Genomic DNA, 27,799 nt, shown 5'->3' on the forward strand with positions numbered 1-27,799 from the left:
CACAATTTTTATCCATTTCATACTATACTTTTAATAATGGATGGGTGGAATTATTTCCTTCTCTCTACCATCTTACCTCTGAAACTGACAGGCTGAACACTTCCATGTAGCCACTTATTTTCTTAATAATGATTAATTGTATCCCACACCATCCATCATTGGTCTCACATTTGTCTGAGCTCAAAATACGCACTCAAAGACCCACCCTGGTCTCTCATGTTCTCACTGTTATCTAATTCAGAATGTGAAGATCATTAGAAAGACAATTTCTACATGAAGAGGTGGAAACACAGTGGGCAGCACATCGCTGCCACGGCGTGACCAGCAGAGAGAGATAAGCTCCACTGCAACCTCTGGAAAAATGCTGTTGGTCTGCTCCCAGAAGTCCCAGTGCAGGCACGGCCAACCACCTTTACAGAGTAAGGGATGGAGATACAGGCAGGTACTGAGGCAGCTGCCATTTCCACTAGTCAGTGGTCTTTCTTTGTGCCAGGTGCTGTATTTTCTATTTAGCTGGTGCTCTGAGATCCACAAGCCTGGCTCCATGTTTATGTTTCACCTTATGCAGTTAGTGCAGATTATTACAGATTTATAAAACATGGAAAATAGGAAAGGAATTCTCAAAAAGTCATGCACATATACAATTTCAGTCATGAAGAATACAGTTACTTTTCTGGGAGCCTAGTGTGGAGATATTGTTCTCAGGAGTCCTGTTACATAGAAAAGAGTATTTCATCAAGGAAGTTACCACTATGAAACAAGTAAGATAGAAACTGAAAGTACATTTATCAGAAAAGACACACAGGCTAAGACATCATTTGCTTCAAAATATATATCAGATCACTTAATTATATTACATTTTTATTTTGCAGTATGTATAGAAATTTTTCAATTGAAAACTGATCCATTCCTATTTCAAAAGGAAAATTGGTGGTGACTAGAACATGTCAAAGTAGAGATGGAGACATGAGAAAATAGTCATATATTGAACAGGGTCATGTTAGCAGATTAGAGACCAAGGGTATTTATTAGTGTAAAGCTGTCCGTCCCAGTGTTACCACAAAGAGAGCAAGGGCACCACCTGCTGTTTTAGAAATGAATTTATTTGGAACATGACAGCGACCCTTCAAGTACTGCACTCAAAAATTTTCTCCTGAAAATGAAGCTTCTGCAAGACGATTTGAATAAGTGATGAGTTAGCAGTTGCCTGTTCACACAATGAACTTTATTGTAGCCACAACACTGGCCATAAATACCTGAATATGGGGTACTTAGGAGGTTTTTGAAAGCAAGGCAGTGTTTCACACAGGCTCTTCCTCACCCAGGGCATCAAAATCTAGCATTCACACATTTTCAGGAGTTCTGACTGGTATTCAATAAGCACCAAAAAGTTTAGTGACTGATTTAAGAAGAAATAGCATCTTTAGGTTTAGGTCATTATATGAGCTGGAGGTTACAGAATAAATAATTACTACTAGATAAGGAAGACATCAAACTACAGTTCAAGCAGTTTTCAAAAAATTTTAAAGGACCTTGTTTCGAAATGCTCCCAATTGAGAAGACAAGGGTTCATAACCAAGTTGATTTAAACATACATGAAAACTTTATAAACCAAAACTGTTGGGCAGTTCTAAGACAATTTGACCATAGCAAATTAAATCCCTAGTTGACCAGGAGATAAAATGTAGAGTGTGAACAGCAGTTTGGATGCTCTGAGTCAGTGAAGACTCAATTTTTGAATAATTTTTCCTAGATAGTCTTCTCCTCTTCTTCTAGATGTCAAGTGTGCTTGGGAAAACCCTGCATGAGGCTGCTCATGCATAATCAGACTGTTTTATTTTATAGACTAGAAAGGAACTTTCGTAAGGAGTGGTCTTTTATAAATAAGATTATCAAGTGTCAGAACTTCCATGAGAGTTAAGAATCATTGCTAAATGAAATGGCCAATTTCTATGCAGGAGCCTTCAGCCATTTGGTCAGAGAATGTCCTGAAGGGTTTTAATTGAAAGACAAGTTCAAAACAGCAGCAGCAGCCACAGTGTCTTCACAAATTTTGGAAAACAACACGAAACTTTAGCAAATTATGTGGTTTTCCCAAGGAAAATGATAGCATGGCCCATTTCCTCTTCAACCAGAGCCAAGATTCACCTTGTTCACTTAAAAGCAAAGTTATATGAGATATTTTAATTTTTATCCTGTATAATTCAGTTCTGTTTGTGAATGAAAAATTCAAAGGAAAAGTGAAAAATATGCATAATTTGTTGATTTCCATGAGCTGAGATGAAGTCAGCAGGTTTTTGTAATGTGTTCATATCAAATACATTTCAGTGATAGGTTTCTCATGTTTCATCTTTCAGTTCTTACAAGATAATAACAGAAGTGTCAGTACAGTGCCCTGTTTCCCCCTTTAGAAGATGCTTTGTACATCTGCAAGATGTGCAAAACAAAAATCATCTATGATTGCATCAAGCTTGTGCATTTATTGGTGGCTAATTAAAATTAATTGCTGTAAATGAATGCTAATAACAAATTAGTAAAAACGTCTTCCTTTCTTCTGTTTTTTTTTTTTTTACACAAATAGTTTTATTACAAACTTGTATTTCTAAGAAATACACATGTAAGAAATTACACAAAGGCCTTGGCATTTGCAAAAATCTTTTGGTATTTGCATGGTAACAATCCATAAAACATTTCTGGACACAGACGTGCTCAAACAATGGTATCATTGCATAGAAATTCTTTAGAAATATTTCTGAGGCCACTTCGAAGAATTTTTTTGGCACAATATTAACAAAATTAAGGCCTTATACTTTTCAAAATCAAGTAATTCAGTGTGTGAGTAGTGTTTAAAACCCTGAAAAATATTAAATACAGAATAAAGACTATAAGCTCAAAGCAGAATTTACTATTATAAACACAAATAACTATTAACCTGGGTTCAGTCTCTGCAACTTCAGCATTGAAATGGCTATGTAAAATGAACATTTCACATCATATTTTGGCATTTAACACCTAATTCATGACACTGAAAAGAAGAAAAATTTTGTAAGCTTCTTTTTGAAACTATAAACTTAGAGCTTGATTTGCCTAATGGATGATATCTATATAAATTACTAAAATATTTTTATATATTTTTTTCTTGACCATTGCTGGATCATTCTTTATTCCACAGGAAAGTTTGTTCTACTGCACAAAGAAGCTGCATAGTACCAACATAGCAGAAACAATTACTTGCCTATTTGTGAAGCCAATTTGGCAATCTCTTCCAGATGTTGACCCATTAATACTGACAGCACTAAAGGCTACAAACAGAAGCAAAGGTTTGCAGGATGGCACTCTATGTTGTGAAAAGATGGTTACATGTTGCTTAACCACAGTCTGTAATCCCAAACCTCTTTTTTACATTAGTATTTCTTTGTACAAGAACAATAAGTACATACCCAAGAGTCTGGGATTTTAAGACACGTAGATAACGGTAACAAACTTATCTGGGGAAGAAAAATGAATCTAAATATATAATACAAGAATGAGAAAGGGGGGTCAAACAGTATAAGGCAGAACTGCATACCTCCTAGCACCTTTGCATTTTTTTTTCTGGATAAATGCTGACTTTTTATTCTATCAGTGCATTGCATTTATATAAAAAATACATATATTTTGATCAAAAGTGCCATTTGGCAGGTCAACATTTGAAGCTTATCTTTGTTGTCTCTTTTCTTCTTTAGCAAGGACAGGGCCAGTAAAGCAGTGTGTGTTAGTTATGCAAGTTCCTAAAAGGCACTTTACTGTTTTCATATTGGACAACAATGAGGTACATATGATATATGTCTAGGCTTCATTGCTGTTAAACGAATAGCACCATATTGTGTGAAATTAGTTGAAATTCAAAAGTCATTATGTTTTCCTCATACAGACTTGACAACGGCTAACATTTGAGCGTAGATCCCCGGCTTTCAAGGTTGAGGGAGTCGGTTTCCTATGGAAAAGAGAGAAATTAAAAGACCCATTAATAATTTTCAGGTTCATAACTGACAACACCAGTTTGGAATGCAAGTCTCCCTTCTAGCCTCTGCTGAATCAAGAAGGTGTTCCTAAGTTCTCCACTGTGTAATCACTTCCAAGTTTGGTCACAACTAGTGACCAAGATTAGTTTTAAACATCACACACTTACTGAAGAATTCAGTTCTTTCACGAGGCATAACATTTCCTTAACCTAGAACACCATCTGTTAAAGCAGCAGTTTGAAAACAATCTAGAATTTGGGTAATAAAATAAAATTGGGCAAAGAAGCTGAAATTTGACTGTTTACGAGTTTCTGCTAACTCATGTGACTTTTAAGACAAATGAAAAGCTGGCAAGAAAAATTATGTGATGTCATATAGAAACATAAACCAAAGCCTTGAGTCTCTAACCTGTCATAAGGAATTACTCCGAGCAACTAGAGATAAATAATTTTCAGACAAAGGTGTGCTTGCATTTAATGCTTTTCATTAAAAAAGATTATGACTTTACAGGAAATTGAGGAGTATTTGTGATTTTTGATAGCAGGGCAGGTCCCTGATCTGGGATTATTTTATTAATCTGAGGCATAGTTTGCAGCCAGAAAAGCATGTGAAGCTTGGAGGTCTCAGGGTAGGACTTGAGGAATGGAAACAACTGTAGTGCTCACTCTAAATTTTCTTCTGACCAGCTTTCCTCTTTCCTAGGGATGCAGGGCTTACCCCAGTGGTGGGCTGGTAGTAGTTTTTCTGGTTGATGAGATTATTACAGCCCCAGCGATACTGGGTCTCAGTGCTCAGTTTTTCTACCTACTCCATTGACAGCTATCTGCTAAACAAACAGTGATAACTGGCTAAACAACCTGCTTCCTTCTGAGACAGGCAAGGCAGCATTCACAGATCTAGACATAAGACATGAAGAGACAAAGGGTAACAGGAGCAGCAGTCAGGACTGTGGAGGAAAAGGGTGATTACCTGCACTCCAGAGGAATGTCTGCTGACCAGTTAAGCTATGCAGACAAGGTAACTGACCAACATATGGGAATATGCCAACATATTAGTAACATTCATATAGAGCAAATGAGCCTGTGTTGAAAAATACTCATGTGCAGAAGACCAGAACAAAGCCTATTACCACCAGCTGCATTTTACTCAAACATACTTCCTCTAACGTTAGGGAAAGGTAAATAATTGTTCAACTCACTTAGTTTAGCACCTGGACATACTGCAAGTAGTTCTATCATATGTTAAAGTCCATTTACAGGAAATGTTATATTCTAATCTAATTTCAATCAGTATGTCAGCCTATCCCAGTTACCACTTGGTGAATACAATCAGAAACAACGTGGAATTGTGAACATTGTTAGAGTATTCTGAAAAGCAAAATACATGACACAAATGACACATTGCAAACACTAACTGATGATACATTCATTAATTCCCCTGAAAGCTACTGATTTTTTTTCTTTCTGTTACAAAAGTAATTAACTACATAAATTAACTGTATAATACTTGAACCTGTATTACATTCAAAAAATACTTATTTTATTCAGTGATAAGGCTCAACTGAGTCTCAAAGAGTGACAAATAAATCATGAACTTACCTGAACATCTCATTCCTTTCTATAGTGGCAAGCCAGAAGCTGTAAGCATTTGCATAGTAATTGCAGGTGCCCCGGCCATGGCATTCAATGAAGGGAGCGCTGCGGAACTCCTCTAGGCAGGAACCAGGGGAGGCTAGGGCCTGGCCAGAGCCCTCGGCACCAGCACTGGTGTGCTAGGAGAAGGCAAAAGCATTGGTCAGAGAGGGACTCTTTAACTCCTCTGCTGCAACTTCAATGAACTCTCTCACACAAATATTTCTTCACACTCCCCCCCTTGTCCTCTGTTGTGTCCTTCTGCTGTTTTGCTGCTCAGCTCAAGGAGGAACAAAAAGGTGGAGCTGAAGACTCCAGAGAAGACATTAGGTACTCAACAGCAGCATGACACATGAGGAATATCAGCTTCAGGGACAGCTGTATGCACAGAAGTCCTTCAGGAGAGACAGCAGGACTCAAGCCAACTCTATGTAAACAACATGCCAGGGCTAGCTCTTGGCCCAGGAGGCATAAGGTCTGGTATGGCTTTTATCTGAACATCTTAACTCAATTCCCATTCCACTGTCACAGTGGCCCCTCTCCCATTGCCAAGTGCTAACACCTCTGGATCCAGCTGTGTCTCAGACCACGCCCAGGCCTTGCCTGGGAAAATGATCAGATTCTTTTTGAAGTCACTACAAAGGGTGGAGGTCTAATGCCCTCCTAAAACCTGAAGGGACAGAGTCAGATACTAAATTTCCATAGATGAAAACCCTGAAACAAATGCTTTCCTCAGCTCAGAGTATGTCCCAGTGCACTTACCATGACAAAGGAGTAACCAATCCAAAGTGAGCTCCAGCCCTCAGGACATGGTGGTATTTGAATTGTTTGACTGTGAACAGCTATTACCATAGCAGGAGCTTCACACACAGAGCATCTAGAAGGACCAAGACATGAATGAGCTGAGTGCACTTAAGGATTAATAGTTCTTTATTCAGAAGCTACTTTCTTAATGGAATCTTGAAATAGAAAATGTTGTCATGTTCAAAACCAAAGGAAAATCACAATGTTTCATTTAGAAAAACAGCCAACTGGTTATTTTTTCTTTTTTTGTTAATTTCTAATTTATTTGATAAACTTCTAATTTCTCCCTTACTTGGAAACCATTCAACTATTAAGTCTTATTCCTATTAACTTTCCTATGAGAAAAGCACAAGAAACCTCTTATCTGAATATTTACATGTATTTTTCTTTTTCTAGTCCTGTTTGTACTGAAGTTTCTAAAAGAGCTCAATGTCATGAACATGGGGGGGCAAATTGCCAAACATTGTATCTCAGCAAGTATCACTTAAAAGTGATCTACTCTGATCAGAACCAAGTAACAGCAATTCATCATCCTGAATTTAGCTCTGACTTCCAGAGAAAAAGCCATCTCTCTGGAGAATGTCCTACAAAGGCAATCACTGCTAATCTAATCTAATGCAGACTCTTTCCCATGCATTTTCCTTGAAAGTGTTTTTTATTTACATTTGTGGTCTCAATCTCTAGTTAGAGACTTCCAGCAAAGTAACTTGCACAACAAAGTTCAAAGCAATTCTCCAGAAAGGCATGCAGCACCAGTTCTTTTACTTTAGATAAATTCCTCCTGTCTCAGAACTGCTAGGTTACTGAATAATCCAATGACGAATCATCCCTCCACAGAATCATAAAAAACTCATGAGCTGGGCTGAAATTTTAATATGGGGGCTGGTAATAAGGAATTTGGTAGATATAATCAGTTTTTCCTTGTACAATTCTTCAACTCGCTGCTGCAGTTAGCAATTATGAAAATTATTCAAAACTAAACAGTCTGATTCTTGTTATCAGAGCAGGGAAAAGAATCAAGTGCAAAATGGATTAAGTTGTATTCTGGAAAAAGGCAGAGAAGCAAAGCTATTCAGAATGAAAGCCTTCTATCTCTGCCTTGTGAAGATTGCTTTCCTACTACTGCCTTCATCTTTACTGCAGAAGCAAGAGAGTTATTTTAAGAAACACATCAATGAAAGAGTAAGTTAAAAGAAGGAATGTAAAGCTGCCTCTATTCTTGGAGCTCTGCTTTGCTTCAAGAGATTTCTGGTATTTCAGTAGAAGGCCTTACAGGAAAAGAAGTCCTATGATTCAAGGCAGCAAGCGACACTTCTACACATTTACTACATTTGGACAGGGAAAACTGTTGGTTAAAAAGCATCAACTAAGAAAATAAATTGAAAGAAGAGTCTTCCAGATTCTTTGCTAGTTTTCTAAAATTAATATTACAACTATTTCACTTGTTGCTATGACTAAAAGGAGACAAACACATAAGCATACATGCAGACACACATGCACATACATATACACACTTACGAGTTTTTATGGTGCAAAAGCCAGTCCGTAGGCATAAGATAAAGCAAAGTGTTGGTTAGTACCTCCTTCAGCAAGAGTTTCAAATGTGACTGTTAAGACTGTTTGCACGATAGGGGATGGCATAAAAGGAATACGAATTTCAGAGGCTGGCAATTTGAATTTTTTCTGAAAGTCAAGCCCCTTCCATTCACATGCAACGAACAGGCAAAAATTTAAGACCAACAAAAGCTATAGTCTCTCTTGAGAGTCTTGTCCTCAATCTGCCCATTAATTTCCAAAACACACCAACTTCTTTGGTACTAAACCAAAAGTAAGAATACAGAGTATAACTGCAGATAAAGACAGATTCCACTATGCAAAATAAACACCAAATGATGTTTTTCAGTAGAGCCATATAGCTTTTTGAACATCCAAGATGTCCAAAATACAACCTACTGCTGATTTGGATTGTCCTTTCTCTTGGATGTACCTGAGAAATCACTACCAGCAATCTCCACCCTCATTCATTAAATATGGCTGGAAGAGGAATCAGCAAGAGCTGATACAGATTAGAAGCAATGACAGAAACGACAGCAATGCCTATATCTAATGATTATCACTTAAGCAGTAAGCTGAAGATTTCCTTGTCTGACTCATATCTAATGGTGGGGCAGTTTAACACACTCTCTCGCTCACAACTCTGCCTTCAGCACTGGAAATATTATGTCAGAAGAGGTTTTCTAGTGGTCTTAAAATTTCAAATGGACCAGAAGTTCAACACTGCATTGACGCAAAACAGTTATGTCTCTGATATAAGCACCATTCTTTATGCTAGCTGTGGATCTGGAATTATTAAAAAAACCAGATGATTGATTTTTCAATTGTTTCCTTTAATTCAGACAATAATGGCTGTATTCAAGCAGAATGTCTAAAACAATGGAAGAAGCCTGTCAGTCTACTGTATGATAAAAATGCTATCATTTTCAAACAAAAGGAAACTGAGCCCTAAAAAGCTTCTAGCTGTGGCTAGTCAAGAAACAGGAGTGTTTTGGATAAGAATTGTGAAAAGCAAAACTTTTTCCCCTTCAAAGTACATCACAGCTTTTGCAAGACAACATTTCAAAGTATATCTTTTCATTTCAATTATATTCAAAATAGGTAATTCTATTTGTTTGGGTTTCTCCCAAAATGGATTTATTTTTGATCAAGTCTAAACTGAAAACATGCACACTTTGAAACATTTCATCAAAAGAATTCAAACTTGAAATTTAAAGGCAGGAAACAAAAATATACAGATTAAAAACTTTGTCCAGAAAAATAAAGTACCCTATGCTCTTTCCACAGGCTTTTTCACTTTATAAATACAGCAGAACTGAAACCATACCTGCTGATGAATGGTCTGATGTTATCACCAGTGATAGGAGCCATATTCATTGGCATGGGCTCAGGAGTAGACAGCCAGTAAGAGTAGTCATTCCTTGATGCAAAATTACAGACGTTGTTGATATTGCAGAATAAGAAAGGCATGGTACTAAATTTCCGAAGACAGCTTCCTGCTGTGCCTGAAATGTTAAGTGAAAGGTTATTTCTTAACAGTTTTGTTAAGCCACTGCCAACTGCCTAACAATTATTTCCAGGAGCAGCTAAAAAAGGCAGAGAACACTTGCGCTGGATGGCCTAGTTTTCTCTGAGGAAGTAAATTCTCTTAGCTTCATGAGGAACAAAAAGGACAAGGAAAGGAGTAGTCCAGTCTTGCCTGTAGAATTATGGAATACATTAGGTTGGAATAGACCTCTAGAGGTCATCTATCCTACTGCCCTGTCAGTTAGATCTGGTTTCTTGGGTCCAGATTTAGTTGAGTTTTGAGCATCTCCAAAGACAAGAAATTCAACCATCTCTCTGGGGTTCCGTTCCAATGGTTGACCATCAGCATGATAAAAGAGCTTTTATTTAAGTTCCACTAAAATGTATCTCATACTTGTGGTCTATTGCTGCTTCTGTCACTGAGACCTTCTGAGAAGGGACTCCATTCTCTCTACCCTTCCTGTAGACAGCTGTAGACTGCAATAAAGGCCCCTCCATAAATATCTGTTAATGCTGAGCAAACCCAGTTCCATCTGAGTGTCCAGACCCCGTGAGCCATCTCAGTAACTAGGTGTTGTATTCAGTGTGGTATAGCAACATCCTCCTTGTTCTGGGATGCCTAGGTCTGAGCCAGAGCAATTACACAGATTTGCTCAATGCAGTTCTACAAATGAGAGCAGCATTTGCTTTGCAATGAATTCTAACTGAATTCTAATGTGGTCTCCACTTACCCAGATCCTGGCCATGTGCTCTTTCATTGCCTTGTACATAAAGCAAGGAGTAGCCGTGGTAAATCAGCCTTGTTCCAAACGGACACGATGGCTCTTCAATGGTTTGACTATGTCTGGTAACAAGGAAGCCATGAGCAACAGATGGTGCCCCTGGTGGGCCCATAGCCCCAGGCAAGCCATCAGGGCCAGGTGGACCTGGAAATCCTCTGGGCCCTACAATACAGAGAGGTTAATTCTATTTCTGCAGACAGCAGTACTGTCCCCACATAACTAAAGAAGTGAAATTAGATACATTCACACCTAATACCACATGTTATTCTTCCATTAAGGAATCAAGTCTTTGAAGAATGCAGGGACTTACCTGGGGGACCAAAAGGACCAGCTTCTCCTTTCTGCCCAGGTTGACCATCAAACCCTGGACTACCAGGTGGTCCAGGTACACCTGAAGGTCCTGTCACCCCTGTTGAAAAACAAGCAATAATTATTACAAGATATTATGTAATGTTTGTTCTTTCTGGATTTTAATACAGTACAGCATAGGTATGCCTCAGCATAAATTAAATTCTTGCAGATTCAGTGCATACAGTTCCAAATCTAGAGCATATATGAGGGTTACTGCAGGCAAAGTGATTCTATAGTAGAGAATAAGTAAGGAGAGAGCATGCTTCTAAAAAAGTTAGCGTTTGCCTGGAATATGAAAAGGAATCTCTTCTCTCTCTGTTTATCATATGACTCAATCAAAAATAAGACCATAAAAAAGTAGGGTCATGAACACTGGGAAAATGGGTATCCTCTTAGCTTCTTCCCAATTCAGACATATTTTATGTCTTCCCTTTATCAATTTTTAGGGATGCTATGAATCCTACAAAAACTCAGCAAATCTGACTTCAGGAAAAGGAAGTTAATACCATCAGCACCATAGCAATATTTCTGTGACTCATCAGAAACTTTAAACACTCACAGCTTTCCTTTTCCTGATCACCCAAAGAGAAACACTGTGTTGATGTACTGAATTGACTGCTAGTGATAAAGCAATGGATTCTGCACAAGCAAACCCATGTTGTGTTCAATCACTGAGACTGTTTCATAGCTATTTCCTAAAGGACAGCAGTTGCAAAGTTGTATCTTTCCTTCAAGAGGAAACTTTCATATCTACTATATTAGCTAGGAAGAGGATATTCATTATCCTCCACTGTAATTCCCCATCAACTCAACATAAATCATTCAGCAAAAAAAGCTTTCCCTTAGAATCTTAGCACTCCTGAGCCCCCATTCTTCATGTGCCATCATTCTGAAGGATGTGTCCTTGTGCTAGCATTTCATTTTTCCTGTCACTTGTTCCAGTCTCTTACTGCTGGTGTGTTTCATTTTTGCAGTTCACCTACTCTTTATAAAACTTGCAATATCTGGACTGAAAGAAGAAATCCAGGACCATGGAACAAGCTTCCTCAGGAATTACTTTTCATTCCAGGACCAAGTGTTTTTCCTCATGCTTTCTTCTCCCAGAGACACACAGTAATTAAGTTTGGATTCGAGACTAATGACAGAAGACACCCTAACAAATACATTTTGGGGAAAGGATAAGCAGAGTGCTGCAAGTCATTCTGCTTACTGCTGATTTCAGATACTGATGTGATGCCTGCAGAGTGAGAGCCTATAAAAAATCACCAGGAAGGCATCTGTTTTGGATGAGCTTCAAAAAGGAACTTCTTCATCACTGACACAATTTAAGTGGCTTACAAAAATTGGATAATATTACACAAAAAAATCTTGTAGTATCTAACTTACCTTTGGTCTATTTTACGTTACAAAAAATGTGTTTCTACTGGAAAATTAGAAACTCTCACCTTGTTGTCCTTTGGGACCTGGAAGTCCTGGGAATCCTTTGAGACCAACTGGTCCTACAGGTCCAGGTAAGCCAGGATCCCCTTTAATAAGCTGAAAAGGACCTGGTGGGCCTGGTGGGCCTTGTAAACCTGTGGAAATCAACCAAGAAAATCAGCAATATTGCATTATTTAAATCATGCAATATTTAGTATTGCATGATTTAAAAAAAGGCCAAAAAAAGTTACCTTGTATTGCCATTTATACAGTCAGAGACTGGAGCCTCTCACAGATAGTCACGAGATATCAACACAACCTAGATTTCACACATGAATGAAACTGCAAAGCTTCCCAAATGGAAGCCTATCTATGCTGATATCTCCAGCCAAGCACACTTCTCATGGACTGAAATAGCTGTCCAAACCTTAGGAGCTGTCTCCGCAAGTTTGCAAACAGCCCCAAGCTGAGTGGTGTCGTCAATATGCTGGAAGGAAGGAATGCCATCCAGAGGCACCCTGACACATGAGACAAGTGAGCCAATGGGAACCTCATGAAGTTCAGCAAGTGCAAGGCCAAGTGCAAGGTCTTACACATGGGCCAGAGCAATCCACAATATCAGTACAGACTGGGGGATGAAGGGATTGAAAGCAGCCCTGCAGAGAATGACTTGGGAAACACAAGTAGATGAAAACGGGATGAGTCAGCAACATCTGCTTGCAACCCAGAAAGGCAATATGGGGCTACATGAAAAGATGTGTGGCCAGTAATGCTCCCCCTCTGCTCTGTGCTAGTAAGAGCCCACCTGGAATATTATATGCAGCTCTGGGTCCCCTGTACAAGGAGGGCATGTGTCTGTTAGAGCAGGTCCAGAGCTGGGCCATGAAACTGATCAGAGGGATGGAAGAGATCTTCTATAAAGACAGGCTGAGAGAGTTGGGCTTCTTCAGCTTGGAGAAGGCCCAGGAAAGACCTTACTGTGGCCTTTCAATACATAAGAAAGACTGAGAGAGATTCTTTACCAGGGTCTGGAGTGACAGGACAAGGGGTAACAGTGTGAAAGAAATAAGTGTTTACAGGAAGAGTGTAAATTTAGATTGGACTTAAGGAGGACAATTTTTTACTGTGAGGGTGGTGAGGCACTGGGAAAGAGGTTTCCCAGAGAAGCTACAGAAGTTCTATCCCTGGAATCATTCAAGGCCAGGTTGGATAGGGCTCTGAGCAACCTGGTCTAGTGAAAGATGTTCATGCCCATGTCAGGCAGGTTGAAACTAGATGATTTTTAAGATCTCTTCAAACCCAAACCATTCTGTGATTCTAATCTGACCATTCAGATACTGATTCATGATACCTAGTTTCATATTACAAGTTTTTACACAGAACAAAAGAATGCTAGAGTTCTAGCCACAAATAACAACAAATTAATCAAAAATAGCCAGTTTACCAAAAAAAATCTGGGGATCTGGGGAAAAAAAGCACAAGTCTTCATCATACCTTTAGATCCAGGAAGACCTTGGTCACCTCGCTCACCCTTAAGGCCTGGGAAGCCAGGAGTTCCTTTTGGACCTGAAGTCAAAGGAAATATTTGCATGAAAATTCAGCAATTTCTTGATTTGGAAGGATATGTGTGGAATAATCATGTATGACCCCATGATCCTGAAAAGGACGTAACTTTATTTGCTCAAGTACTGTTTAATTGTTTGCAGGAACACAATACAAACACCACCACTAAGTCACAAAAGAAATGATGACTGAAAATAAATTTCTCTTATTTCTTCTCTTACTTCTCCTCAAAGTTCTCTTACTTCAGTAATATCACTCCCTAGATTAAAAGCATTAGATTTTTTTCTATTAATAACTGTATTTTTTATACACCTGGTGTTTTCATTTACATGATGGTGACACTAGCAGGAATGTATTCAACAAGAGAGACATACAGAGCTCACTTCCTCACATATAGATATAACATTTGCCTCTTCAAAACATTTGTCTCAAGAAAATCTTGAAGATTCTTGACAGGTACAACCTAACAATGAACTTTACATCCACCTTTTGAAGGAAGTGCACATTTAATGTATGCAATCCAAGAATAGGCAAGAGACAAAAAATCTTAAGAAAAATCTCAATGCTTTTGTTTTGTTTTCAGTCTGAACTGTCCTGTTCAGTAATTATTATCATAGAGTCAACATTCTTTGGGCATCTCTTTTGAGAGAGGAAGGATACGAAAGAGACATTTTTGCATACTTTTCAGGAGTATGTTAAGTTTCCTCCTCACCTGGAACACCTGGAACTCCTGGAGGTCCGAGATCACCCTTTGGACCAACATCTCCTGGCAAACCAGGACTACCCTGCATAAAAGAAAATGTGAAATATAGTTATCCTACACTATTATGATAGGACTCTCAAATAGGCTGTGTATTACTGGAAACCCATGAAAAAATATAATATGAGAAAGCCATTAAATTTAAGAAATGGACATTCTCTCCCTTGATTAGCTGAGAAGTTTCTCCTACAGGAACAGGAGTGACACTGCTTTTTCTGAACTATTTCTTGCCTCACAAAGACACCAGATCAGAATGAGGTCCTACTAGCACTGCAGCCAGTAAAAAGGTTCTCAACCATAGACCATATTATTATGAAAAACATCTGTAAGCACAAATCTCAGCAGATACTAATTTCAGTGCAGTCCCAGCAGGAGGCTGGTAGTTAGATAATTAAATGGGGTAATTCCAGCAGATTTGAAAACTTCTATATTCACACTTGGGATGAAATTAAATATGTTCAACAATTTATAATTCTCTGAAGATTTTTACTTTTCAACAGGGCTAAAACACTCAAGGACTTAAAACACTTCAAACACAATGGAAATTCCTTCTTCTGCCTTCACCATTCTAAACTGTAGCCATGAAATTAATGGTAACAACTTCACTGTAGCCTCACTTCAAAGAAAACCAAGACCTTTTTTTCAAAAGACACTGTAAATAGTCAAATGGCTGCCAATTTCCTTTTCTTCTTTTGTCTGTTGCAGATCATCTGAAAAAAGCTTGTAAGTATAGTTTAGTTTCTCCCTGGCTGATTTGGTGTGATGGTGATAGTTCACTATATAATAAAACACAGAACACAGGGGGAGGAAAGAAATAAAATCCCTTTGCTAAGTAACCTACCAACCAGAAGCTGAAGATGTGAATTGAACACCCAGTGAAAAATAATACCAACAGCAGAAGTCATCTTATCATATTTGCAGAGCAATAGAATAGGCACATAGGAGTGATTTTTCATTCAATTATATTAAGGTGAGAAGAACAACAAATGTCTAATTCTTTTCACTGATTATAAAGGGAGAAGAGATGACTAATTAAAAAAATGATTAAATTTCTAAAGACTCCAAAGTTAAACAAAAGAAGTGCTACTCTCAAGAGTGCCAAGGAGGAAGGCATGAATGAAGTAAGATTCCCTGGTTTCCTTCAGTCACACAGTCACAGCACAGAGGATTGTTTAAAGAAATGGCTGTCTCTTTGTATCATAATATGTGAACTTCTGAAGCCCAAAACAGGAGGGCTAACTTTTATTCAGAAGGCATTTATGAGTCAATCATATTAAAAGAGGGGAGTTGTAAATATATATATATACACATATATATATATATATATATATAAGGTTATAATTATAAAAAAAAATTATAAGAGGAGTTTATTGGAAGGTTTTCATCAAAATACATTTCCCATAACATTATGAATTTCCTAAACTTTTTTTTTCCTCATCAGATATAGCTTGACAAACAACTTTTTTGGATCTGTTCCAAACAGAACAAAACTATTTCAGGAAAATGTTTCTTCTCCCATTTCAGCATTAAAATGAACAGGAAAAAAACCCACGAGATTTGTATTTCACAGTCTGATCTCTGCATTTACTTTCTTTGGATATAATTTTTGGACAGGTTGTGGCACTCATGCAGCACAAAATCTCCATTCTGATATAGGTAACTATGTACCTGGAGACCTGTATGAGCAATTGAGCCATAATCAGGGCAGGAGCCTGTCACACTGGGAACATTGGAAACTCATCCTAGTATGTATCACCAGAGGAAGCTTATTATTTAATATCACTCTCACTGCAGCATTTCACACTGATTTAACAACCCACAACTATGAATTATGGCTCAAGGATAGTGAAACATTTTTTTCTGACTGAAGGCACGGAACCAAAACCCTTAGGCATTTCCCATTCTTTCTCAGCAAACAGTCTCAGACTAGTATATCAACCAGTGAAAAGCTTTACCATTTCCTGGCGTATAGAAATTCAGCTCTCTGCAAAAGTAGTGCAAATTATTAAACTAGGGAAAATATACTGGAGTGTTATGTTGGAATTTGCTACCTTCAAAGCTGGTATGGTATGTTACAGCATGGTATCAAATATAAAAAGGTCTGAACATGGAAGCAAATCCTTGAAGTCTCTGTGAAGTGACTCCTGGATGCAAAAAAGATGCACTAGATGTTTGCATTATCAAGAAGAAATTGGACCTTTAAAGTCCTGCATTTCATATCAGGACCTTATTCCTGAGTCTTTCTTCCTTTTGTACATTAGGAATTTTCTCATCCTTTTTTCCATAAATATTATTTTTATTGTTATCATTGTCTTTTTTTAATAGAATCATTAAGACTGGAAAATACCTCTAAGATCATCAAATCCAACCATTAACCCAGCACCACCATGTTCACCACTAAACCAAACACCTGAAGTGTTATATCCACACATTTTTTGAACACTTCAAGGGACCGTGACTCCACCACTTCCCTGGGAACCCCACTCTAATGCCTGACCACCCTTTCAGTGAAGACAGTTTTCCTAGTATCCAATCTAAAGCTCCCCTGACATAACCTGAGGCCATTTCTTCTTATCCTGTCATTTGTTACTTGGGATAAGAGACTGACACCCATCTGGCTACAACTTCCTTCCAGGGAGTTGTAGAGAGTGGTAAGCTCCCCTCTGATAAGGTCCCCGCTGATAAGGTCCCCTCTGAGCCTCCTTCTACTCTGAGCTAAAGATCTCCATTCCCAATGTAGTAGGAAAGAAGGAATGAAAAGTTAAAAAATAGAGCATATTTTTCAGTGTGGAAAAAGGGATCATACACTCTGAGAGAAAGAATATAAAAGACCAGCTATTCTGGGTGACTGTCCTATTCTACTTCATTCTTGCTAGTATAGAGAATAGTATAGAAAAGTGACTATTTTAGGCCAGGGAAAATGAATAATATATGACAAAATGTATTAATAGTATTGCCCGTTTGTAGTTCTAAATCAGCAGCAATATTTCATCAGACATTACTGAAACTGCACTTTATTTGAGAGCTCTCACAATAAAAGCAAACAGTTCAGGTATTTTCAGAAGGCAATTTATCATGAAATATGCAACCTTTAAAATTAACTACTAATGCATTTACCAGATTTATGGATGTGCTTCAGCCATCCCGTACTGTTAAAACACTGTAAATTATATTTTGGGTGTTGTATGTTACCACTCACTATCTATAAATTTCTAATAAGTTCATTAGCTCACTGGGGCTGCCTTTCCAAGGAGAGCACTGAAATGCTTTCAAACTGACTTTACATCACCAGCAGTGAGTGCAAAGGCACTTTGAACATAAAATATCATTGTTTTGAACAAGAAACTGTATGATTAATATATCCATTAATTACAAGAACCAGCTTTCAGCAAATCTGGAGTGTACTGAAAGTAACTTACTGGCAGTCCTTGGAAACCTGGATCACCTTTCATTCCTGGACCCCCAGGAGTCCCTGGCCAGCCATTGCTCCCTTGCTCTCCTTTGGCCCCTTTCAGACCTGGAGGTCCTGGTGGCCCTGTTGGACCTGGTAAACCTAAAAAACAGAAGAAAATAGTATTTAGTAGCAAAACTGGCTTACAGCAGTATCTGATGGAGGACAAACAGGGTCTACAGATGGACAGAACCAAAAATTTTTGTAACATTTCAAGAAAATAAGTAGGAGAATCTGTTGCAGGGAGACTCCTCATCCAATCATCTCTCAGCCAGTAGTTGATTGAAAACAGAGGCAGTTTTCCACATGTGCAGATCAAGCGGATAGTCCATCTTCAGGCATAAACATGCTGAAGATATTTTGTAGCTCTGCTCCACTCTCCTCCTTAGCCTCTAGCACAGGCCACCGCCATGGAAAGGCCAAGCTGGGTCCTTCTAAAATACATTAACCTCAGCACACAGGAACATACAGCCCCGGATGCCCCAAAACAGTACATGAAGTCCATAAAGAAATGTGGAAATGGGAGGTAACCTTCTCAATCTCCAGAAAGATTTCCAGACAAAGTTAATTGCTTGAGGACATAAAGCCAGCCTGTTCTAGGACACACTGGCACAACTGCCCGTCAACAAAGGCTTTTCTCTGACCTGGGAGAAGAGGAGGATAAACAAAGATATGCAATACTGACTGTATTATTAATTTATTAATTAGGCGAGCCTCAATGAACAGCATGACTTTAGCACTAAAGGTAAAGAATTACCTGGAAGACCAGGTTGGCCTTGGGGTCCTCTGTCTCCTTTAGGGCCTTCAATTGCACTTCCTGGTAGCCCGGGAAGACCTTGGCTCCCTTTAGGGCCTGGTGGACCTGCATATCCTGGTTCCCCTTTCAGGCCTGGGATGCCTGGACTTCCTGGGGATCCTGGAAAACCCACTTCACCTTTTGCACCTAAGATTTGAAACAACCACAGAACATGATTAGAGAGAAGATCACAATCACTGAAACTTTCTGACATATTGTCCACTCATAGTAAGCTTTATTCTTTTTGAAAACACTGACCTTAATTTTATACATTTCTGTAAAAATGCAAAACTTCAGGAAAATTGTATGAGTCTTCACATTATGATATAAAATATGAGGAAAGTAGTTTGACTGACATACCTTTTCTTATCTAAACTCATCACTGGGCTATTTTTAGTCACTCTTAAAATAGATTAACATTCAGCATCCCTCTACCACTCCTTATAAAGCCCCCCAACCGTTACTCCACAGCAATTATTATTGTTGTAGTCAAGTAATGGATATTGTGCCTGAATAAGCACAAAAGGTCTTGCTCCTGGAGAAAAATTGAATACTTTTTTTACTAAGATCTAGATTTAGAACTGTTGTACTTACTTTCAGGCTTGTAAAAATAGTTAACAATTGCAATTCAATCTAGTTTTAGATTGAGCAAAATAATATAGAGTAACTGGTGTAAGTACAATAATAAAAAAACCCCAAATGTACAGAGAACACTATCCCTGCGTCTCTGCTTGAGCAGAACAAGGTTTTTAAATCCTGGACTTATTTCTTTGGAGCTACCAAAAAAATACCTTTAGAACACAAATTATTTAAGTAGAATATATATTTACTCTAAACCCAGATATTTTTAAATGAGCTGAGCTGACAAAAGGAGAGATGGGGAAGGTGAGGGAAGTGTTCTCATAATCTAGTGCTCTACATGCCTACTGAGCTATGATTAGAACATTTGCTAAATTTATTAAGTTCTCTAACATTACGGCTTTCACAGTAGCTAATGACTGTTAATTAGTCTAAGATGGTAAATAAAAGATATTCTGAAATTCTGGTTTATCACTTTGGATGGTCCAGGCAAGTTTCCTGTATTAATAGAATGAATGAGTGAGATAGGGCATTGATATTTCAAGTTATGTAAACTCTTCAAAATCTGCTGTGTGATGTTAATTTCATGGATGGACTAGTTGAATTGTTTGTGTTTTCCACAATGGAAAGTTATGGATGGTTAAAATTGAAAATTGCCCCATTATACACAATTTCCTTTATCAACAGCAGTTTGACATTTCCTCACTACTGTATCTATTGCAGCCTAGTGTCTAGAATATACTTACTTCATTAACTGGAGCATGGTGCATTACAGACACCTTGAACAAGCACCGAATCAAGCCAATCAAACCATTCTCACAGCACAGTGTAGTGACACACTTTTCAAAGAACATAAGGGGACTTGAATTGTCACAGCCATGTGGCTGTACCCAAGCTATTAAGTCCTGAAATTTTCAGTAGGATCTCAGCAGGACTCTGCTATCTTTTGCATCTCTGCACCATGTTCCTGTGCTTAGCATAGACATGCTCTACTGAGATATAGTAAATAACTAATTTAGCAATTAATACATCTGGGCTGCAAAACAGGTTCAGGTAAAAAAATTACTACAGTATCCTGGCCACAAAACCACTACCTATAGCTGTCTGGTGCACAGAGCCTTACTAAATTTTGATTCTTGCAAAATTAGTAAGAAAACAGAAATAATTGGAGTCAAAAGCACAGCACACAAATACAGGAGTTATTTATATTACCTCATCACACCACAGCTTGCAGAGAATTCCACACTATGAATAATTACCTATTTTAGGGTATATCTAACTCCAAGATGTTGCCACTGTAACAGAAATCAGTATTTGAACCTCTCAGAGTTTCTGCCTGCTCTGAGAAGGCACAGGATGTAAAAGAATGAAGTATAAAGTAATGTCTGCATTACAGAATTGCAGTTATAGTATGTTGGGAAGGAAGTTTTAGAATTGTTTAAGTAAGTGTTTTACCTTTGTCTCCCTTTGCACCAGGAAATCCTGGAAGTCCTCTACCTGGAAGACCTGCAGTACAGAGACAGCAAAAAATAAGAAGTTGGGAAAGTGCTTACATTTAACCTGTAATGAATAAAACTCTATTATGCACACATCTCTACCAGCTACTCTCGTGCAGCCTGTGTCTGTGCATTTTCATACCATGGGAACTGAAGACAACAGTCACAGTACCTTGTTCACCCTTTGCACCAGCTGCACCTGGAATCCCATCATAACCTGGCTCACCCTTCTGACCGATGGCACCAGCAGGACCCGGAACACCAGGTTCACCTGAAAAATCATTGACATTTTCATTTGAACTGTGACTTTTTTTTTTCCCTCTCAAGAAAAACTTAACTTTTTCTTTTGCTCCCATAGATATTGCATGATGACTTCAGTGTGACTTTTCACTGATTTTACTTCTGAATTAAATCAGTCTGAGACAGGGCTCAAGTATTAAAAGATTTTGACACAGCTAATTATCATGAATCTCAGTGAGTTTAGAATGCAGGAACTCTAGCAAAGACTTGTGAACAGAACAGTCCATCGTCCTGTAAGATGATGTGTCCTGCAGCCAAAAAACTGAGAACAAAAGACTCCAAGATCAAAAATGCTCACCACAGCAATGGATTTACTCTCTTCCATATTCTATTTCCTTTCTAACAGCAGTGAAATGATGATAATGTGGTGGTTCAGGTTTGGGCATAAAGATCAACTGAATTGTTTTTAAATTAACTCAGAAACAACAGAAGTAATGGCTGCAACAACTGGTCTTGTGGAAAGTGGTAAAATCTATTCCTCTAACAGTTCAAAAGAAATACGAGCCCCCACTACACTGACTCATATTTACCTAGGAAATATGTCAATATTGTTAAGCAATGTCTTATGAAATGAACAAATGCACTGTGAAATATCTGAGCCAAAATTCACGTAGAATGCAAAAGACTTTGTTTTAGCCACTGCCTGGAGATGAACAATATTTTAAGTGTCCTTTAATTTGGTTTATATTTCTTTTTTACCTGGTTCTCCTTTTAAACCTGGAATTCCACTTAAGCCAGGAAGTCCTTTTTCACCCTTTTCTCCATGGCGGCCAGGGCTTCCTAAAGAAAGGAAGAAAAATGTGTTTCCATGTGGGATATTTGATATAATTTTTACTTTAATTTTTCTGTTTTGTAAAAACATAAACACTTGCCTGGAAATCCTGCCATGCCAGGGGATCCTTTGGGACCTGGGGCACCCGGCATTCCAGGAATTCCTGCACTACCCTTTTCACCCTTATCTCCAGATAAACCTGGACTACCCGTTCTTCCTGGTTCTCCCTAGAAGAAGCAGAACACATAAAATCCAGACATGAATTCAGAAACAGTTTTTTCTGTATGCAGTGGTAGATGTCACCTCTCTTATCCATTTGAATTTAAAGAATTCCACTGTTTTTCCACTCCTACACAATGTAATTTAGGATTAAATTTGGCATTTAATTCCACTATCAGAGTTTTTCAAGTAATCTAGCAATTGCTTAATACTTTCATATGAAAATGAGCAGTCTTCTATGCATTTTTAGGATGGTTATACAATGTCTTTTCAAAATTAGCCTTTTAACTTATTACACTTCATCATCTTAAAAAAAGTCTTTTTTTGAGTTCTCAGTAAGTTTGCTACCAGATTAGCAGGTATTATTTTTACCATTTTCACTTATAAATTCATTAAAACTGTCATTGTACAGCTAGGAAAAGGAATATGAAACAAATGAGAATACTATTAGATACTATTAGAGATTAAATTAAACTTTACAGACAGTACTAACACAGTTCACTTTTCAGTAGTATCTGAGCACTGTATAGTATTTTTGTAAAAGTACAGTAACGCTGTTTTAGTGTGATTATTTTCCCTGTTTGTAAAATGCCCTTTTGACATTACTGATTTAGTATTTTTTTAAGTTCTCCCCTTCCCTGTATTTCTAGGACTGTGAATGACCCCACTTTGAGCAGAGATAACAAAAAAGAACACTGGAGATATTGTTCCATCAAACAGAATGCATCTAAACCTGTATATATGCACACCTTTCATGTTTTTCATATGGCAGTTAAATTAGCTTACTAGAAAATATAACAAAACAGCTTAAAGGCCAACAGCATATTTTCAAGTGCTTGGTAGAGATAACCAAATCCTCAGGAGTATAAATACCTTCTCACCAGGAGCCCCTGGAAAGCCAATTCCAGGAAAACCTGGTGCTCCTTTGTCTCCTTTTTCACCTTTTTGCCCAGGGAACCCTGGTGTGCCTGGTGCACCTGGTACTCCAGGAAGACCCTTTTCTCCAGGTGTTCCTAGTAAAGGGAAGGGAAAAATGGGTACATCAGAACCAGTGGTACCTTAGCAGTGTTGACAGTGATGTTTCAGCGTTGCTTTAGCTATTCAGAGCTATGAAAGGAAGTAAACTTTCTTCTGAGATTCACTCTTTAAATGGGACTTTTTATGAGACAATCAACTCTACTCACAGAAGACAGGCATAATCTTGGATTCAGAGTAAACAAAGATCTTGCTAAAAATATTAACTGAATAAAACTTTATTTTTCTTTGATTAATTTCTAATAGTACTACAAAGTGACTCTTCTGTCATGCTTTGTCAAGCATGTTTTCTGTCCTCATTTATCATTTCAGACTTTCATGTTTGATTTTCTAAATATGCTAGACATAAGGCTGTCCCAATGGAGACAAAGTTTCCATGTTTAGTTATAGGTTCTTTTCCATTTTATTCTTTGCCAATCCCTTCCACAACAACTTTATTCCCAGACCCCTACAGTTCATAATTGACAGTCAGTACACAGCAGCTCACCAAACCTTTTAGAAGAGGGAAAATACACAATGCAGCTCACAGACTATCAGAGACAGACAAACAGGCACCAATCAAAAAACTGCCTGCCTGAAACAAATACAGAAAACCTAAAGATCCAGCTAAAGGATTTGCACGTAGAAACTTAGGAAATCGCCCTATTATTTGTATATCACAAGAGGATTGAAAAGCAATGTCCCAAAAGCCTAACATTCAGTCACTCCAAACAGTGCAATTATTTAGTAGATCTACACCAACAAATATTCCATACAGGTTTCTCATAATGTTCTATACTAATTGAGGAAAAAAATAAGAAGAAATTCCTAGCAATCAGTACCTGGCAGACCCATTTCACCAACCGATCCTTTTTGTCCTGGAACTCCTGGATCCCCTGGGTACCCTGGGGGGCCTTGATCACCTTTTGGTCCTATGGACAACAGGGAAATCAAGAATCCCATTATTAACAAGGTTTAAAATACCTGACAAACAGTCTGTTTGCTGTTAGCTTCAGACATACCTGGTTGTCCTGGAGTACCGGGTTCACCATCTCTCCCTGGAATTCCTGGTTCTCCATAATCCCCACGTAGCCCTTTTTCTCCTGTTGCTCCATGGTCCCCTGGACACCAAAACGAAGAACACAGTGAAATCAGTTTTATTACAATTTAATGTAATTACATATAATAATCCTTCTCGTTAATTTTTGATCACTGATGCTTCTCTCTGCTGAACACGGAAATGGCTGAGTAAAACACAACTTTCCAATCATTAAACCACTACTGAGAAAAGGCTGAAAACTATTGTAATTTTATGGGTGACTGTGCAAATTACAAAGAAAGTTATATCTATAAAAGAAATTGGAATGAATGTGTGTTTGAGTTAGACTAATGAGTTATTTGAAAAGTGGCCGACAGGTGTTAACAGAAATTATTGATTTGACTGTTCAGTTCTCTAAAAAGGCACATATGAACAACTAGTAAACAGCCAGAAATTTGTTGTTTTCCCTGCTGCATTTAATGTTAAAGCACCTTCAGAAGGCTTGATATCTTACTTTCTAGTGTGCCTCTTCTCCAACTTTATGTCCATGCCTTTTGGTCATAAACAATTCTGTTAGTATTGCATAGAGCTGCAGGACAACAGGTTACTGAAGTCATGGAATGTTTTTAAGTAAGCAGCTTATTAAAGCAGTAAGTATTAAAAACATTTCAAGATGTCCAAACCCAAATTTTTTCATTAAGCACCACTGATAATACGCCATAAAAATTCTGTGTCTTCTCTTCACAGTTTGTATTTTGGAGGCTTCTAAAAGCATTACTGTGATATTCATGTCTAGAGGAATGAAGGCAGCCAAAAGATCAGCAAAGTTATGGAGTATAACTATATTATTTTTCTCTGCTGGTAAGAAGTATATTTTGGTTGGAGAGGATGAGATAAGAGCAGAAATTTGCAGGCTGGGATCTGTTTGGAACCTACTCTCACAGGCTGCGTAAACCCGGACAATCTGTAGACTGCATGTGGTCAGGAAATGGTAGAGTGTAGAAGTTTGCAAGCATGCATTGTTAGTGCTGGACAGATTAGTAAATTAGAAACCAAAGAAATTAGCCATTTGAATTTCTCAGCAAAGATTTCTTTATTTGCATATAACAAGTGTGCCTAAGTTAGATTTCTAGGAACAAAATAATCACCCTACATGCCAGTAGTAGATAAAGAAATAGTGAAAACAACCTATGTGGTTTTAAGACTTTACATACCACCGTATGTAAACACATATCAAGATCAGAAATAAATGAGAAAAAAAATCTAGAGGAAATCTTTATAGGGGGCTTCATTAAAAGTCTCTCAGAAGCTGCATCTTAGCTGAAGGGCAGATGTACTCACTCCTCTCTTGCTGACACCCTCCCCTGCAGTCCCTGGCTGCCCAAGCTGCAAGGCACTACTTACCCACATGCCCAGGTTTCTCTGAGACCCAACCAGAACACGTGAGCCCAGATCTCCTTCTGACAATTAGCCAGGACATGGAGATAAGAGGTAGCTAAGACTGGGATACTCTCCTGTTTCCACAGTTCAAATACAACATAGTATAGTTATTAGTGATTCACTGTCAAACTGGAAATGAGTCTGCCCTGGAATACACTGATGAAATGTACAGATGACACTCAAAAGGAAAGGCTCCAAAAGAGGACAGGATTAGACTACAGAAGGATTTTGAAGAGTTGGAGTGAAGCTTGAAAACCATCACAGTGAAAATCAAAAAGCATAAAGCACCACGTGTATGAGAGAAGAAGTCAAAAACATTCATACAAAATGAAAAATTATTACACAGGCAGTAGTCCAGAACTAAGAGACTAAGAATTATAGCTAATCACAAACTCAGTCAGCTACTGTTTCAAGAAAGGGAGATTTCATTCTAGCCAGGCCTGAGCTGAAGTACTTTGCTTGTTTCAGCAATGTGCACTCTAACAAGGATGCAGCCAAACTGGGGAGAAACCAGAAAGTGTAAAATGAAAGATAATTGTTTCAGAAAACATGATATATCTTTAAAGCCTGAGGGACTTGGTTGAGGGAAATTAAAGACCACAAGATCTCAGTAGCTCCCTTCTAAGCTCTACATTTCTATTTTAACAAAAAAGCAACTATTCGTTAAAAACTATTATTTTTTTAATAAGAAGTAATTTACAGTAAGAAGAAAAAATATTAAAAATATGCAATATATACACAATTTTTTCTTTGAAAAAAATACAGGAGAGAAAAGTATTTCAAACAACTAATTTATCAATTAGCAGTAAAACTAAAAATCCAAGAAGAATGTTAGCTAAAAAAGCTAACAAATCTATAACCACAAAGTTTCTAAACAGAAAACTAATTGCCTTTCTCCTGCATACTTTCAGATATTTCTAAACTGACATAAGTTATCTGTTCGTATCAGTGATATAAATGCATTTCTTTCCTTAGTTTTCTTCAGGTCACAAGAAACACATGTCCAAAAAGGCTGCTCACTTTTTTTCTTACACTATCAGGTGATCTTCATGGCCACAACTACATGCTTTATATGAAAGACAGCTTTTCCCTTCTGAAAAGTTCTAGTTTACTTTTAAAATTTCTTTTATTTTCAGAGAGTCTTGTGATTAAAGAGGTAAAATCAATTATAAAAGGACAAACTGATCCTCTTCTATTCAAACAAAACTCCCCTGCTCTGTAATTAATCTTTTTTTCAATAGAGTTGAAAAACACCAGAAAAATATCTATATTTGCTATGTGAAACTCTTTTATTTTAAAAACTGTTGCCTAAAAGTAATGCAAAACTGAATTCAAAGTACTGCTGCTTGGTAGCATATGAGTGTTAATTCCACTTACTCACAGTTAGAGATAAAGTTACCTTTTTCTCCTTGATCTCCCTTCTGGCCTTTGAGGCTAACCATGTCCATGTTGTCTATTGTTCCAGGTTTTCCTGGGAGACCAGCTTCACCTTTATCTCCCTTAACACCAGGATCACCCTGTGGTCCAATTACACCTTTGAAACCTTGGCTACCTATAAAGAGACAGCACTGAATGTTATAGGGGTATAGAAATATTTGCAAGGATATTTAGTAGACAACAACAAATTAAATTAGCTATTTATTCAGATTTTGAGCACCAAATACCATGTTGTGGAACAGCTCCTATGAATTTTTTTTATACTTCACAATAGCTCTGTCAGAAAGTTGACATATTTTCCCCACTTCCCAGCCATTAGTTTTATACTCCTGAAACAATAAGGACAGGGGTTTGGCCGTAATACAGAGCATTATCTGAGACTCTTAATTAAGAAGTTCCTGCTGGCTTTTAATAATTTCAAATAGTGTATTTTTCTTGTAGTAATACCTATGGCAGCCCCACACCTAGCAAACCCTTATGTTCTTGAAAAATGGATCAAAAATCGTGTTTTGGTGCTCAAACTCACGACTGCTCCTAGGATGTGGCCTTTTATACTATTTCTAACTTAGAGGAAAGTCTCTTGACAAAAACGGTTCCTTAGGCCAAGTATGCTCCTTATCTTTGGTTATTTCCCAACTTCTGTTGGGGAAAAGGTGTGGGGTTTGCAATTTTTATTTTGAGAAAATCTCTCTCTTACCTTTTTCACCAGGAAACCCTCGATCTCCAACTGGTCCAGGAGTTCCTGGCAATCCAGGAGTTCCCATAACTCCCATTTCTCCTTTGGGTCCTGAAGCCAAAGAAGAAGAGTTAATACCAAAAATAAAGCAAGCAGTGCAAAGAAGTACACGAAACAGAACTATT

At 37.9% G+C, this 27,799-nt stretch overlaps 1 protein-coding gene across 1 annotated transcript in view; it reads right to left on the reverse strand.

Annotated features, from left to right (window-relative positions):
- Nucleotides 1–1,085: 1,085 nt before the first annotated feature.
- COL4A1 (collagen type IV alpha 1 chain) overlaps nt 1,086–27,799 on the reverse strand; it is a 119,323-nt gene continuing 92,609 nt past the window's right edge. Inside the window, exons 33-52 of the mRNA XM_041418018.1 lie at nt 27,636–27,725; nt 26,901–27,053; nt 24,045–24,143; nt 23,865–23,954; nt 22,882–23,021; nt 21,890–22,016; nt 21,717–21,797; nt 20,890–20,988; nt 20,677–20,727; nt 18,604–18,789; nt 17,815–17,948; nt 14,348–14,420; nt 13,567–13,638; nt 12,099–12,227; nt 10,613–10,711; nt 10,252–10,464; nt 9,321–9,498; nt 6,398–6,512; nt 5,603–5,775; nt 1,086–3,976 (exon numbers count right to left, since the gene is read on the reverse strand). Coding sequence (XP_041273952.1) covers nt 3,895–3,976; nt 5,603–5,775; nt 6,398–6,512; nt 9,321–9,498; nt 10,252–10,464; nt 10,613–10,711; nt 12,099–12,227; nt 13,567–13,638; nt 14,348–14,420; nt 17,815–17,948; nt 18,604–18,789; nt 20,677–20,727; nt 20,890–20,988; nt 21,717–21,797; nt 21,890–22,016; nt 22,882–23,021; nt 23,865–23,954; nt 24,045–24,143; nt 26,901–27,053; nt 27,636–27,725 — 2,384 coding nt within the window. The 3' untranslated portion in view covers nt 1,086–3,894. The remainder of the gene's footprint in view (nt 3,977–5,602; nt 5,776–6,397; nt 6,513–9,320; nt 9,499–10,251; nt 10,465–10,612; nt 10,712–12,098; nt 12,228–13,566; nt 13,639–14,347; nt 14,421–17,814; nt 17,949–18,603; nt 18,790–20,676; nt 20,728–20,889; nt 20,989–21,716; nt 21,798–21,889; nt 22,017–22,881; nt 23,022–23,864; nt 23,955–24,044; nt 24,144–26,900; nt 27,054–27,635; nt 27,726–27,799) is intronic.

This window comes from Onychostruthus taczanowskii, unplaced genomic scaffold, assembly GCF_017590055.1.
Source record: "Onychostruthus taczanowskii isolate IOZ18803 unplaced genomic scaffold, ASM1759005v1 scaffold58, whole genome shotgun sequence".
In the NCBI taxonomy this organism is placed as follows: Eukaryota; Metazoa; Chordata; class Aves; order Passeriformes; family Passeridae; genus Onychostruthus; species Onychostruthus taczanowskii.